The sequence below is a fragment of the Erithacus rubecula genome, assembly GCF_903797595.1.
Source record: "Erithacus rubecula genome assembly, chromosome: 10".
Classification (NCBI taxonomy): domain Eukaryota; kingdom Metazoa; phylum Chordata; class Aves; order Passeriformes; family Muscicapidae; genus Erithacus; species Erithacus rubecula.
The window spans coordinates 3,164,988-3,180,131 of NC_136662.1; the positions used below are offsets into that span (position 1 = coordinate 3,164,988).

General features: G+C 39.9%; 1 protein-coding gene across 6 annotated transcripts in view; it reads right to left on the bottom strand.

The window, feature by feature from the left end:
• Nucleotides 1–15,144, bottom strand: part of FGGY (FGGY carbohydrate kinase domain containing) — a 127,656-nt gene that overhangs the window by 27,568 nt on the left and 84,944 nt on the right. For all 6 annotated transcript variants that reach the window (XR_013775268.1, XR_013775269.1, XM_079313723.1 and 3 more), the window contains 5 exons: nt 12,625–12,686; nt 7,720–7,867; nt 6,293–6,367; nt 3,092–3,212; nt 487–581 (listed from right to left, as the gene is read on the bottom strand). Coding sequence is in view for 4 of the 6 variants with exons in the window: in XM_079313723.1 (XP_079169849.1) it covers nt 487–581; nt 3,092–3,212; nt 6,293–6,367; nt 7,720–7,867; nt 12,625–12,686 (501 nt within the window). In the remaining 2 variants the exon portion in view is untranslated. The remainder of the gene's footprint in view (nt 1–486; nt 582–3,091; nt 3,213–6,292; nt 6,368–7,719; nt 7,868–12,624; nt 12,687–15,144) is intronic.

Below are 15,144 nucleotides of genomic sequence, written 5' to 3' on the forward strand. Positions count from 1 at the left end.
ATAACATGAATGAACACGAAATTCCATCCTCATTATTAACTCTGCATTCACTGGGGCAAGACAAGAGCTAAGATGTTTTATTTTTTACTGCTTAAATAATGCTGTGTTGCTTCTTATGTTTAACATTCCTCAATATGAAGGAAGGAAAGTAGGACAAATGCAACTGAGATGAAAGTGTGACCTTCCTGCAGGATCAGAGCCTTGCCAAATTCCCTGTTTTGTCTGTAAAATTACATGGGCTAACTTCATACACAGGAGCTTCTATGCATGTCCCCACAGTCTAAAGACAAATGAATCCTCAACACACCTAAATAATATCTGGAGTTAAACAGAGGGTGCAGAGAAAGTGTTGCTGGATCTTGTCTGGCTGTGCAGAAAGGACAAACTTTTCCACTTGGGTTAAAGTGTGTGCATGGTGCCAGAAGTCATGGTGTAAAACACATTAAAACTGAACAAAAAAATGACACAAAATCAGGTGCTGCATACCTGGATAGATGCAAAATCCCCAGAAGCACAAGCTCCAAGAATAGCAGCACCCACCAAAACAGATTCCACTTCTTTGGACAGCACAACAGGCTTACCTGCAGAGGGAAGAGCCTATTAGGGAACACAGCAGCACCAGCAGCTCCACAAATAATTAAAACCCAAAAAGACAAACAAAAAAAAAATCAAAAAGGGCTTGAAAACCATTATTATTAAAAACCCCATTCACAGCTACATCCTGCTGTAGGTTAATGCAAATGTCTCTGCTCTGTGGTTCCAGGCTTCAAGAAAAGTGCAGCATTTAAATAAAATAATTTTAGTAAAATATTAATGCAGAACATAAAGCACACAGAAAACAACTCCCCAGATCTTTGACACTGGCTACTTATCTCACTCAAAGGGCTTGGTGTAAAGCTGTTACCCACACCCTCCAAACCCACGTGCCTATTAAAAGTTGACCTGGAGGGGAAAACAAGGCAGTCTCCTTTTTGTTTCTTTTGCAATGAACAAAAAAAAGATTGTTTGTGTTTGGTTTTGAACATACAGCAAACAAAGCCAGTCTGGTTTTGCTGGAAGATATGAAAAGATGAGTAGTAAATTTTCTCAAGCTATGTATGAAATTATAAGAGAAATCTTGTCTTCCAAATTATGCAGGATATTTGAAAACAAAATTAAAACACTGCAAAAACAAGTAAACAATATATATTCTAAAGTAGAATTACATATTAGTGCTTCACCACCCGTGGGTACTATCAAGAACATACTTCCCCTTGCTTTATGCAGAGTTTTCTGAGACCTGAAAAGGCTAAAAAAAACCAAACAAAAATTAGCCTGCTTTCTTAATTCCCCAGAAAAAAATCTAAACCAAGATTACAAATCTAAATACTTTTCTAGCTGCACTTCAGATTCTTATGCTCACTAAGCTGAAAAATTCAATAATCCTGCAGTATTTGGCATGTGTCTGCATTTCAGGACTGAGATAATGCCATTCAATGAATGATGATGCAAACACGGGGAGGGAGCAGGACTCCTGCTCACAACAGTCCCCATGTTATTATGCCCCAAAAAATGCTGCTCTTGAGAGCCAGCTGTAAGGAGTTGAAATTTGGGTGAAGTCCTAAAATCAGAGCAACTTCCACAGAGGAAAAAGGCAAAATGCACATTTTGCAAAATGAGAAATAAAATTATTAATTTAAAAAGCAATTACTGACACACAGCAAATCCACCTTGCAGAAGTCACTCAGTTATTTGATGCAAAGCTGTCACCTGAGCATTGCTCCAGCTCAGGACTTGGGGCAGCTTGGAACAGCAAATCTAAAGCTGAAGCTCAGAGCTCTGTGGCTCTTTGCCAGGCGTCAGGGAGCAATTTTCAGCCTGCTCTAAAATTTACTGCCCATTTCCCCCATCCTCAGAATGAATAGGAATTCTTACCAGGCAAACAAAAAAGATCAAGATACTTTTTAAGTGGCCTGTGGAATTATCTATTGGATGTCTGCATGGCTGAGTCATGGGCATTTGTTGGTAACAATAATATATTCAGATTTTTTTCTTTTCAGGAAAGAATGGGGGATTGATCCTGGAATGTTAGTTATTTTATCTGATAGGCTCTAATGAGTTCAACATAACCAAGAGCATTTCAGTCAGATGAACTCTGACATCCCTTGTCAGTCACTGATTTTACAAATGGGGGAGAACTCCAGACTGCAAAAAGGCCTTTTTGTACTGAATTGTACTTGGCCATTAGTTACAGTCAAAGAACTTGTGATTACATTTTAATCAGAATACCTTTTCACAGAACTTTTCTTTTGCACATCAGGGCCCAGCAGCCCAATTCTACATGTAGCTGAAAATCACCTAAAATATGTGAGTTTGAAGGGAAGGCATGGACTTTACATGATTTTTCACAAAGCATCACTTTGACTACAATATAATTAGTGAATTTTAAGGTCAACAGGCATTATGCTTTTTTGTTTGTCCATAAGGGTTATAAAATGTTTGATGTTTGATGTTAGGGCAAGTCAGATCTCCAGACCAAACACCCCAAATTTGTGCCTTCAATTTTATTTATGACAACTTCACTGATCTTAATTTGAAATAAACCCAAAACACACATCACTCAATGTTTCTCTGAAGTCCTTTACACTAAATTTTGTTATTTTTTCCACTTTTTTTGAAATACATTCAATTGACTAGCAGGTGTGTAGAGATGTCCAACACACACAGGCTGAAAGGAGACCAAAAATACCATAGAGGCCAGAGAGCTTCTCTTGTAGTAAAACACATACCCAGGGCTTTCCACCCACCAGGAATTCTACAAAACCAAGTGCAACACCTTGCAGGAGCAAGGATCCAGATGTTGTCCCCTAAACCACATCAGTGACACAGGCATGGAAGCAATTCAGGAAAGAATTGTTCTATACAATGGATAAAATGCTCAGCAGTGTCACAAGTCAAAGAGGATGGAGCCAGTAGAAGGAACATTCCACTGCACAATTTTTTGGCCATGCAGCAAAAATACAGCTCTATATAAAGTCTTTATTTTTTCCAAACACAAAGTAGTTAGACACTTAAAAAAAAAAAAAATCTTTACACTCCTTTCCAAGCTTACCAGTAATGTCAGCATGCATCTGCACAAAGAGAGGGTTCTTGCTCAGCCCACCACACAGGAACAGGGTGGTGATGTCATGTCCTGCAGCCTGCATTGTCTCCAAAATATGTCTTGTTCCCAGCTTCAAAAAGGGGAAAAAAACCAGAACCAGATGAGCACAGGAGAGAAGCCACAGGAACAGAACTACACCTGCATGGCAAAGATGTCCCTGCCAAAACCTTCTCTTGACTTTGTACAGCAGCAGCTGAAAATCCAGCTCAGTAAAGGGGTTTTAATTCTGAAGCCAAATAGCAAAATAAACCAAACAAAAAAAAAAAAAAAAAAGGGAACAAAAAGAGAACAGCAAATAAAAAACTATTTTCTGTCTTTTCAGCAAAAAGGAAAACCTGAAGTATTTTGTATTGGCTTAACTATTTCTCTTGGCCTTTGCCCTGTGCAAAATAAAATGTTCCACTTCATGGCTGAATTAATTGAAACATCTCGAATGCAGGCATATTTTAAACTTTTCATTTACAGTCTCCATTCTGAGAAACTCAGAATGGCAGAAGCAAATGCTTTGCCATTAAAAAAAAATCCTTTTTATTTTTGTTTGCTTTGCTTCCCTCCTCACTGAAGTCAACCTTCTCCTCATTTCTCTCTTGCAAGAATATTTTCCATTTCTTTGACAAACTATTTGACCAAAAATAATTCCCAGCTCTTTATAACACCTTGGAAGATAAGTTTGAAGCTCAGACTTGACAAAATGTCAAACTCAAGCCAAAATGTTGCCCAGGCTGACTCTTGGTAGGCTGATCCCCCACAAAACACAATCTGGTCAGAGTTTTCATAAACTGTTATTTAAGTTTTCTTTAGGACATGCTGCAGTTCATAAAGAGGGCTGCAGCTGCAACAAACCCCTCTTCAAATAAAGCTACTGCAAATTGAACTTGCAGGGTTCCACCAGGCTGGAGACATCCACAGGGAATGCCCAGCACTACTCTGACAGACCTTCAAATGCATTTTGATTTTTAGACAAGCAGTTCAGAAGAACCTGAGCAGCCCCAGCTGATTAAATCCATGGCTTCCCTATTGACACACAGGGCTGATTTCCACCATTTTAATTATGGAAAAATAAAGTGCTCCAAAAGGATCTGCCTGCTCAGAATGGGGTGCACAGCCACAATTACATCTCTGATCATGTTCTCATCTGGCCAACTGTTGCATTGCATTTTGCAGTGAATAGTTAAAAGGAGATTCTCTTTCACTGCTTCTGAAATTCAAATTTATTAACAACTTCTCACACAACATACACACGTCAAAGACCCTGAGAAAGAACATGCTGTGAAAATTATTTTGTGTTTACCTGCCTGGAAAATTGTATTCACACAGCAATTTAAATTAAAGCCAGACTTATTTCACTGTGGGTGGGGGGGAACTAATTTAATCCTGGGTTGGAGAAAATGCAAATTGAGGGGCTTCAAATGCAAATTTTATATAAAAAGGAAAAAGCATCTCCTGCTGAAAAGAAAACTAGAGATTAACATTCTGTGGGCAGGCCTACACTTTGTACAAGATTTTTACATAGGTTTAAAGTTTATCTTGCACCCATTGAAGACAGCTAATGGTACAGGATTACTACCACTGTTTCCTTCAATAAAAGTGAAGTTAAATTTGGGAGTGAAAATTTAATTTCCTAGGGATCCCATTAGCAATTAGCAAATATATCAAGTCAAAACCAGTGTTCTCTGTCTACCTTTCAGTTACTGTTTCAATAATGCTTTGGGGAAAAAATAATTTCCCTTAACTTATAGTGAAAAGAAAACTACAATATGGCCTTTTCTTATTAAATCAGCCCAATCAGCTCTCCAAAAAATATGCAGCTGCTGAATTTACTGCTCAAGACAGTGTTTGTGTTTTACAATAAAGTTTGAGCTGTATCATATAATGAGATAATAGGTGACTTTCCCAGGATTTCCAGCAGAGAAGGTTTCCACTTCGTTAGCATGAGATAATCACAGGGCACCTGTTCCAGACTGGGAAGTTCCTTTCAGGGGCAGGATCAGTCCCTGGCATTGTTTAGCCTCTCCTCCACATTTTTCTTTCAATGGTGGGATTATACTGAAGCATCAGGTATAACCCAGCTACATTCATCTGCAAAAGGCTCCAAACTCACAACAATAAATCCCAGGCTGGGGTTAAGTTCTCCTTATTTGCTGAAGAGGGAAGGTTAACACATAAAATGAACAATTCCCAGTAAATTTACAGCAGCCACCCACCCTCTCCATCCCAGATGGCTGACCCAGCCTAGAAAAGTTGTTGTTTAACCAGGAGAGGACTTTGGAAGTTTTCCAGCTGAACAGAGTTTTGTCAGGAAAACTCTCCAATTCATCAGACTGTTCACGTTTTGTAAAAACACCTCAAGTTCAACAAACTTCAAAAAAATAAAAATAAAAATATTGTTAACGGAAAGGATGTTAAAGGAATGTGGATTTCAGTCACCAGAGGGCTGGGGACAGCATGTCCCACTGGAAACACCCTGAGCCAGGCTTCCCAAACCCCTTCTGTGAGCCAGGGCTTCACCTCAAAACAGAACTTCTCGTGAACTGGAAATCCTGGGTTCAAGACAAAATCAGGGCAGAAAGAAAAGTATTGTGATAAAATTCCCCATCCCTGCCTGTGCAGGGACATTTCCCAACCTCCCTGCCCTGCCTGCTTGCCCAGCAGGGACTGGGACAAGGCTGGGACTGGAGCACAGCCCTGCTCAGGCACAGAGCTCTGCCTCCCCCAGCAGCCAGGGAGGGCAAATCCATGGATATGGGAACAATCTGAAGCTGAGGCAGTTTTCAGGGCAGCACAGAGCCCTTTGTACAATTGCCAGAGCTCTTCTCCCCCTCTCTCAGCCTCTCTCTGGACAGCTGGGATGTTAACACTGCTCCTTGTGCTGTCAGCCTCCTCCCTCACATCTGCACCAGAGGCAAAGGCTCCACTTACAGAATTGCCATCAGGACAAGATTTTTTAGGAGAACATCTTCCCCCACAGTCTGGTGATTATTCTCCAGCTGGGAGTGGTCACCAATGTGGGTGAACAGTATCTTGCTCCTTTAAGAAGCCCATTAAGTGAATTCATGTATTATTAGAAATCTGGTTAGCAGAAGGGAATGATCATTCTGCACAGAACACGAGACAATTCATTCCTTATTTTATGCACTAAAAATGTCTTACAGCAATGGCTTGGATTGTGGCCAGGTAGATAAGGGCAAGTTCATCCAGCCCCCGAGACAATGTCAGTCCAACAACCTGTGCAAAGATCAAAAAGAAGATGTAAAACTCCAGCCAAAGTAAAACTCTATTATTCTCTATGACTTCTTGTTGTAACAAGTTTTAAGTGCTAATTCCAAGCCTTACTCCTGTGAGCTGTACACATAATGTTATGTTAAACATGTTATTCCTGATCTGGGGAAGAACCACATAAATTATCTGTGCCCTTGTGCAGAAATAAAGAACAAACAGCATATTGTATGGGATTAGAGATAGATTAACTCTGACAGTTTTATGTTATGACTCAGATATTGCTCGTGAATGTATTTAATGTAATAATATGAAAATGCTATTACATAAAAATAACTTTTTAAAAGCATTTCTCCCCCTCCCTCCCAAGCACCCTAACACTGAAACACAATTAATAATTAAATACTGTATCTTAACCTCCTTTACTCTGACATAAATCAATACTGCACTGTGGTTACTCTGGACTAATATCAGGCAAGACCTGAATGCAGACAGAATTGTGACAGAAAAAATGGGTTGCTATTACCAGTATTTGCACACAACCATCATACCCAAGAAACTGTGATTTTGCTGCAGCATGTAATTCTTTCATAAAATAATTACATTATTATTAGGATCCAAAAATATATAGGCCCTTTTTTTTTTTTAATGTTTCCTTCATTTGTGGCTTAAAACACACAGCAGTGCTTATGCCTTTCCTATCTCAGCCTTAAATACAACAGATTTTGGTGCTGCTGAGTAGCTTGAGAGGCTCACTTCAAGGACAATTTGCCATTTTGAAGGAGATTTTTGCATTAATCACCAGGTATTTTGATATCACCAAATGATACTCTTATGATACCCTTCTGTTACAGTTCTGCACAGCCCTGGCTTGTGAGTGAGCCGATCTACCACTGTAAATTCAAGGAAGAGGAACACCCAAACTCTGAAAGATAGGCTGAAAAGCTGTTTAAATCAATCACCTATCCTCAGAATATTTCATTCCTTTCCCAGACAGGTTTGCCCAAATTTCTCTTGAAATTCATTACAACAAATTGTAAGATTTGGTACAAAGGTGAGACAACAGCAAGAGCTGTGAAATGTGATTCCTAGGAAAGGAACCTGGACACATACAGCATTCCTCAAGATTTTAGAAAATCAGTGTGGCTGTAGTGATATCTCAAGTACAATGATCTCTGGTTTTCTACTGAAACATCAGCAATGCAGCAAGAAACCCAAATCCTTTGGGATAGTGTAAATAGCTAAGGAGGAGTACACTCAAAATTGAAGAAAAGCTTCTTCCAAACTGCTTTTTTTTCTTTTTCTTTTTTTTTCCTTTTTACCCTGTATTGACCTTTTTGCAAAGACAGGCTGTTTCTTACCATGCCCTTTAGTGTCAGATCTGCTAAGGGAGATCTGTTACCATGGAAATCTGGCCAAACATGTAAATCAACAGTGAGGAAACCCACAGGCAAAGATTTCTTAATCAGATCCAGGTGACTGTTCAAGTATGTATATATACTGTGAGCACTGCAAGAAAAACAAGTTGGAAAAAGAGGGGGGAGGTTATTCCTCAAACATAAAACATTTGTACTACCACCAAATGCAGGAACTCCATCAAAGCATGGCAAAATCCCACTGCCTGCCCAGGCCATGGCACTGCAGGGATATCTCAGCCCATCAGAATTCCTTAATTTCCCAGGATGAGGGGAGATAATGTGACCATGAGTTTGTCCATTGACTCCTAAGAATCCCAAGGGTTGTTTGAGATTTGGGGGCTTTTGCTGCTCCTCTCCTACAGCTGAGAGGGAGGAGTAAGGAGGATTCCAGACAGAAATGAAAACCAAATTCCTTTGCAAATGTTTAAAAATTTCTCTGATTGATCAATAGTGCTGGATGTACAGCTTTCCTTTTTTAAACCATAATTATTTCAGTGTGTGTTATGATTAAAATGCAGCACTAAGGGTGGAGGAGAGAAAGTGAGTGGCTGCTATTTTAGGGAGGAGCCCAACATGGGCCTAAATATGATTGTATCTAAGTTCAGATGCTACACCCAACCCCACAATATCCAACAGACTTTTTTCCTGGACTTAGGACTAATGGTGAATTCTTCAGTGCCTTGGCTTGCAATGACTCCAGTGACATTCCATTTAAAAAATGTTGTAATTATGCTCAGAATATTTTTTTCAAACACTCATCCTATCACAAACAAACCCATATATATTTTCCAACCCCTTGGAAATCTCCAAGTGGGGCATTTAATTCTAGACATGTGGGTCAATAACAGCATCTAACCCTAATTACAATTGATTAGTCATTGTCTCATCCACTGCAGACCCAAACACTGATATTCATTTAGCCTCTACATGTATATTCAATCATGCACTAATGAGATCCCTAAGGGAATTGGGCATATGCTTTACTAGTTTGACTTCTGACCCACTAGCAGCTGTATATTTATACTTTGCATTCAACCATTCAGCTGCATGTTTTTTCAATTATACCTTACCATGTGTACACTATCAGAGGATATCATTCAAAATGAAGTACACTTGGAAGACATTAAAATAACTAATTTACATCATTATTCACATCCTTTAAAATGTGCTTTATGTGTCTTCCTGGACCCAAATGATGATAATTTGGAGGTCACCATCACTTCTTTCCCTTTCTTGTAAAAGTGGCCCTGTTTTCTCCATCCCTAAAGACTCCACTACAAGCAGTACATGCTAAGGATAAAGTTGTTTTAATTCCAGTCTCAATCATGGCTTGACTGTTGGGAAGGATAAAAAAGGAAAGCTTCACTCAACCACAGACCCACCAGACACCCCAGCCTCTCTCTCCTCCCCATCCTGGCTGATTGCTCTCACAAGGATTAGCCATTTGTGCAGCTCTGTCAGAACACAAGGACTGAACAAAAGGAGGCTGAAGTTCAGCCAAATATGCTTAAGATTCACATAACCTTGGAATTATACTTTTCCCCACAACTTTTCACATTTTAATTTTTTTCCTAAATATAGATAAGGGTTAAAGGCACTACATTTGGACTGAGTGACCAGCAAAATCCCTCAAACACTTGCCAGATCCTGTTTTACCACCTTTGTGTTTAACACAGTATAACACCATCACCTCCTGGAGCTTTTCCTGCTCAGTTCTCTGTGAAAATATCAGTGGCAGCTGCCTCTGACCTGCATAGCTGAGCTTGAGCTGTTGCCATGAGAAAGGAACTGTGCTGAAAGTGGAGAATAAGAAATCAATGCAAGTCTGCCCAGAGTTATGTTCATATGTGGGAGACAACTTCAGAAAGCAACCAGGGGTTGGTATTTAATCTGTTCAGGAATCATGGAAGATGCCAGCAGGTATCTTTCAGGGGGAAAAAAATTGATTTCTAAATTTAAAGAAAAAGGTTCTAGACCATCTAGAGATAAAGAGAACTGCCAAATATGATTCTTATATTGTACTAGAAAGATTATAGAATTGCTGGTGGATGCTGTGGGTTTAACTTCAATGCTTTCTTTTCAGAAGATATCTCTTTAGATGGAGAAATGTCATTGAGATCTATAGGAAAGGGAATTCTGCCCTAAAACAGCACTTCACCAAGCCCCAAAGGACATACAAACTTTGCTGTCAGTTAGACACTTTTCTTCTCCAGCAGATTAGAAATGGTCATTCTAGAAAACAGAATTATTTAAACTTTAAAGCAAAAAGGATTGTATTATTTATTTAGCTTCCTATTCTAATCTACCTGTACAGGATTTAACAGAGCAGTGATTACTAAATGTCAGACCTGCACAACATGTAGGATATGAAGGGCAAAAGTGATACATCACAGCAATTTCTGCAACTTGTGAATTGCCTGAAAAACCCCAAGTTTTGGTGCTCACAGACTGTGCCCATCAGATAGACCAAATGCTAAATTTAAATTGTCCAGAAAATCCTTGTGTAATTCAACCCTCCCCAGTTCCAGTAAAAGAAGGTAAAAAAGAACCCAGGAATGGAACTGGGAGGGTTGCACAAGCCTGGCCTTCAGCAGCAGTGGTCAGAGCTGGTTGTCTCAGCCTCTCACACCCTCACAAGTCACCACAAATCCCTGCACCAGTGCTGAAACAGCTGGAAATCTGCTCTGGTGGGGCAAAGGAGAGTTTGCACAGGGAAACTCCCCAGATCAGCTGCTCCAGGGACCTGCCATTCCAAACCTGCTTCTTAGCAGCATCAGGAGAAAGGGAGGACATGCCTGGGGAAGCAGAATGAGGTGACAGGCAGCAGCAAACAAGACACAAAGATTTGTGACCTCTGATGTTCTTTTTTTAGTGGTCCAGACCTGCATGTGCTTAACTCTTCACTGCACTGCACCCAGCATGGGAAGTTAAGGCAATATGGAATTGCACACCAAAGTATGGAATTCTCATTTGGTTTCCTCCCCATGGCTATTTGAAATGGTTGAGCAGATTCAAATTCCTACAGCCACACAGAGATATCCTTAAACATAATAAACCAAATTCACTGAACTGTTCTGCTGAGAATTCCAGGGAAGTAATTTATCATCACCAATAATCCTCCAAAACAAGACACCATGTTTGAAGGGAGCCTAAAAGAAAGATGGAAAGAGACAATTACAAGGGCCTGGAGTGACAGGACAAGGGAAATGGTTTTACAGTGACAGAAGGCAGGGTTAGATGGGATACTGGGAAGGAATTCTTCCCTGTGAAAAAATGAAATTATTTAAATTTAGCAAGTATTTGAGAAGGACAGGGAGACAGAAGATGAGAGATTGAACATGAGACTTATTTAGTAAATTTACAGCACTACCAATGTTTCATTAGGAGAGTGATACCTGGAAAGCATTACAAAAATACCATTGAGCAAATTAACTTAATAAAATATTATCACTCCTTTTATAAAATATTACAACTCCTACTATCAGTGCTATTCTCCACCATGTTACTAACTACAGGAGACTCAAATCCAAAGTTATGACACCATACCCTTGACTAATATGAAGTTCTACTGCCAATATTCTGTGTTTAGTGTCCTGTTCACATCACAGTCTCAGTTTTTGCTCTGTGGCATTGTTTGGGGTCAGTCAGTTCAGTATCAGACCCAGCAGACACATGTAGGCTACTCCACAGGCACTTTTCCAACACAAAAAAAAAAGGTTTATCCTGGCATTACAGACTAAACTGTTTGTCTTATGCTTGTGCTTCCAATGGGGGCACTGGAAAAATGGCCTGGAAGCCAGAATTTTGAAAAAGACCCAGTTTAATCTTTATTCCAAACATACACAGATGCATTTATTTCCTGATTTCCTTTTGCAGAGAACAACAAAGAGAATTCTAGGAAGCGTGAATCTGTTTCATATTGAATGAAGTCCAATACATTTCTGGGAATCCTGATCAAGTTCTTAACAAACAAGTAAGGCAGTGGGCCCTGCAAAGCAAGGAAGGGTCATCCAGAGAAACCAGGTAGAGCTTTATCTCCCCAGGGAGGACTGAAAATAACTGTACAGCACGTGCTTCATCCATCTGTCAGGACTGACCCTGCCTCTCAGACCACAGGGAGAAACTGAAGGGAAAATGCCAAGATTGCTGGATTTTTTTTCTTTAATCTAAGGAGGAAAAAGACATTAAAAGAGAATCACATTTTCATCCAACGTGCCCAACTGTTCAGCTAAGACCTCTCTGGGAGTGATGTGAACCATCTTAGAATGAATCCAAGCCAAAAAAGCTTGAGGAAGTCCAGGCCTGACAGAAGTGTCTGAACTGTCTTCATCCACTTCTAAAGCAGAACAAGCTCAAATTCCACATCACACACAGCCCCTTGTTCAAGGAATCCTGGAGTTACCTCCAAGGCACTCCTCCATTTAAAGTTTTGTCTGAAAATTCATCCTGGGTTTCTCTGTTCTATTTGTGCTGCCAAGCAGGAGTTTCTCACACAGTGGCTTTATCTTCCTTTGAATGACTGTTTCAAAAATACTGAATAATATATTCCTAATTAAGTTACATCCCATCCTTGGAGCTTAATCATTTCACCTACAAATTAAGACATATTTTTAACCCAAGGCACGAAAGTGTGCTAAACAGGGCTGGTGCTATGGAATCAAGAAATACCTTGGGCTGGATAGAAAAGCAAAAAGCTAATATGATTACTTAGATATGCCAAAGGTATCTGAAGGGAGTTTAAACCACTATCAGGCTGTTAATTCCCCTGATTGAGAATGAGACTACTGCTGGGAATTCAGTGTGCATCAGTCTGTAAGGCAGGGATGTGATAAAGGAATAAAAAGTGACCTGGCTGCAGCTTTGGCCTCTAATTCTGGGAAGGCGACGTGGCCTCGTACCACATGATCAATCTGAAAAAGAGAAAAGCAACATTTTGGGGATGATTACATCTTGAAAATTCAATCCTGGAAAAGGGAAAGGCAGTGTCATAGCTCTAAAAAAGACAGGAGAGCTTCTAAATTACTCATGAAGTGAGTCCTAGCAAAGCCAATGGCAAAACTCCCACTGAAATTTGGGAGTTGGCATATGAACAGTATGAAAAACAACCAAGCTTGCACCAAACCCAAGCCAAATGCTAAACATGCAGCTCCTCAGTCAGGAGAGTAAGGTGAAAGGATGACTTTTTTCCCTGTCCAACACCTCCTGCATGTCCTCCAGTCTCTCCCATTCTGCATGGATATCCTCATTGGAATTCTACCAGAAGCATCTTCTTGGTCCAAATCCCTACATCATCTTTCTCCATCACACTGTTATGATAAAAGTTGTGTTGTCATCCTGATGGATGCTTCATGCATTCATAGCAGGAAACAAAATGTATACCCTGAGAAGCAATTATTGCTATAAAAGAAGATCAATATAAGCTCTGTCTTATGCTGAATTTATAAATCAGGTTGTCCTTTCACTCCAGAATGGTTACCATTACTCACAAAACAAAGTATCAGGTAGAATAATAGAGGCTTTTAAGACAATAATTCAGCAGGTTTTGTGGCCTCTTGGTAATATCCCACCAGAGGTGACAGTAAAAGCTAAGGAGGCAAAACTGCAGCTACTCAAGAGCACTGAGTATATTTGGCAGTACTTACTGACAGAGAAACACATTAGTATTTAATCTTCACAGCATGAGTCCAGTCCTGAACCACATAATGAAGCATACACATGTGAACACAGTCAAGAAAATAATGCATGTCTGTTCTCCCTGAGATCAGCATCAAAGACAGAGGTCAAATGTGTGCATGCACCAGGGACACAGCTCAGGCCCAAATTCTGCAATCCAGAATCTCTTCAGAGCACAGGGGCAGATCATAAATTCAGAAATAAATCTATAAATAAACATCATATATGGGTGTGTGCTATGAAAACACTGTTACACAGAATTGTTACAGGACTTATGAAGTTTGCCCTTAATTCAAGCCATGGACATGAGGGATGCATCTAGAAACCCTTTTCTGCAACTTTTTATTTCACAGTTTGTAATGATGTCATGCCATCCTTTGTCTCCATCATGCAATATCTTTCTTCTTACAGATTTTGAAAATACAGTGTAAAATCCCATTGAATATATAACTAAACAAGAATTTGCAGAACAAGGAACTCCTTAATTTTTGATTTGGACTCTATCTAAAACAGTTTCCAAAATCCACCTGATTTCTTCTGCAGCTGTATCCCCAAAAATTAGAGCGTTTTAAGGGATCAGTTTTACTTTTAAGAAGTTTGATCAGACTGTTCAAATTTTATGCAAATTATTACCTTGGGGTGTTGATCATGCAATGGAAATAATCCCTAAACATGTCCTTCTTTTGGTTTGTTTTCACAAAACTTTAGGTGTGAGAAAGCAAGACCTTTGAAATGACAGATAATAAATGCAAGATACCCTGCACAGTGCACATGGCACTGTCTCCTCCCACAGCTCCCTATGTGTTTTCTGTTCATACCACCTAAACAAAACCACATGGGATGTTCCAAGAGTGTTTTAATGAGAGACTTTCCCTAATATTCCTAACAGTACTTCAAGCTCACTTTTGCTATGGGTCCTAACAAGAATGTTCATTTTTTTCCAGTAATTTCTTTAATGATTTAGGAACAACTTGTTCTCTGGTACAAGAAAGGAAAGGATTTTTAAAATCATCTATTTGAAATGCCTTAACTCTCATTGTACATTTTAAGTGTGGAACCACTGTGAGCCAGCCAAGAAAAACTACTGCCTGCCTGTATCCTGTCTGGAGCTTAGATAAGTGTATTTACCTGCTCAGAATTAAGCACAGAAACTTTCCTCTCAAAAAAAGTGTTCTTGCAAAGCAACACGCAAGTTTTGCTATTTTCCTTGAAAAATGGTGGTGCTATGAGCATATATTTATTATTTTATATGGATATAATTTAGTTTTTTTGTCTAGTTGTAGCAGTTACTTGCAAAATGGGACACTTCCTGGTCCTAGCCCAATCGTGACCTGAAAAATTTAAAGCACATCCCACCTGCTGCAAAAGCAGTTTTTAGGCACGAGGCTAAGGATGGGCAGGAGGTGGGGTGGGAAGGCAGGCTGCAGAGGAGGAGTGACTGTGCCAAGGAAGCTGTGACACACAGGAGAGAGCACAGGAGGGATCCCCAGTCACAGCTCAGCTTGGGCTGTGTCTGCACTTCCAGATCCAGGAGGATTTCTGCTTCTCATCCAGTGACTGTTCCATATGGAATGTTTAATGCAGTTTCCTGGCCATGTGCTCCCAGCTCCAGGCTTTTAAAGGGATGGGTGGTGCTGAGTCAGGGAGGGATCACAGCTGCAGTTTGTGACAGAGCAAACCCACCTGCACTTGGGG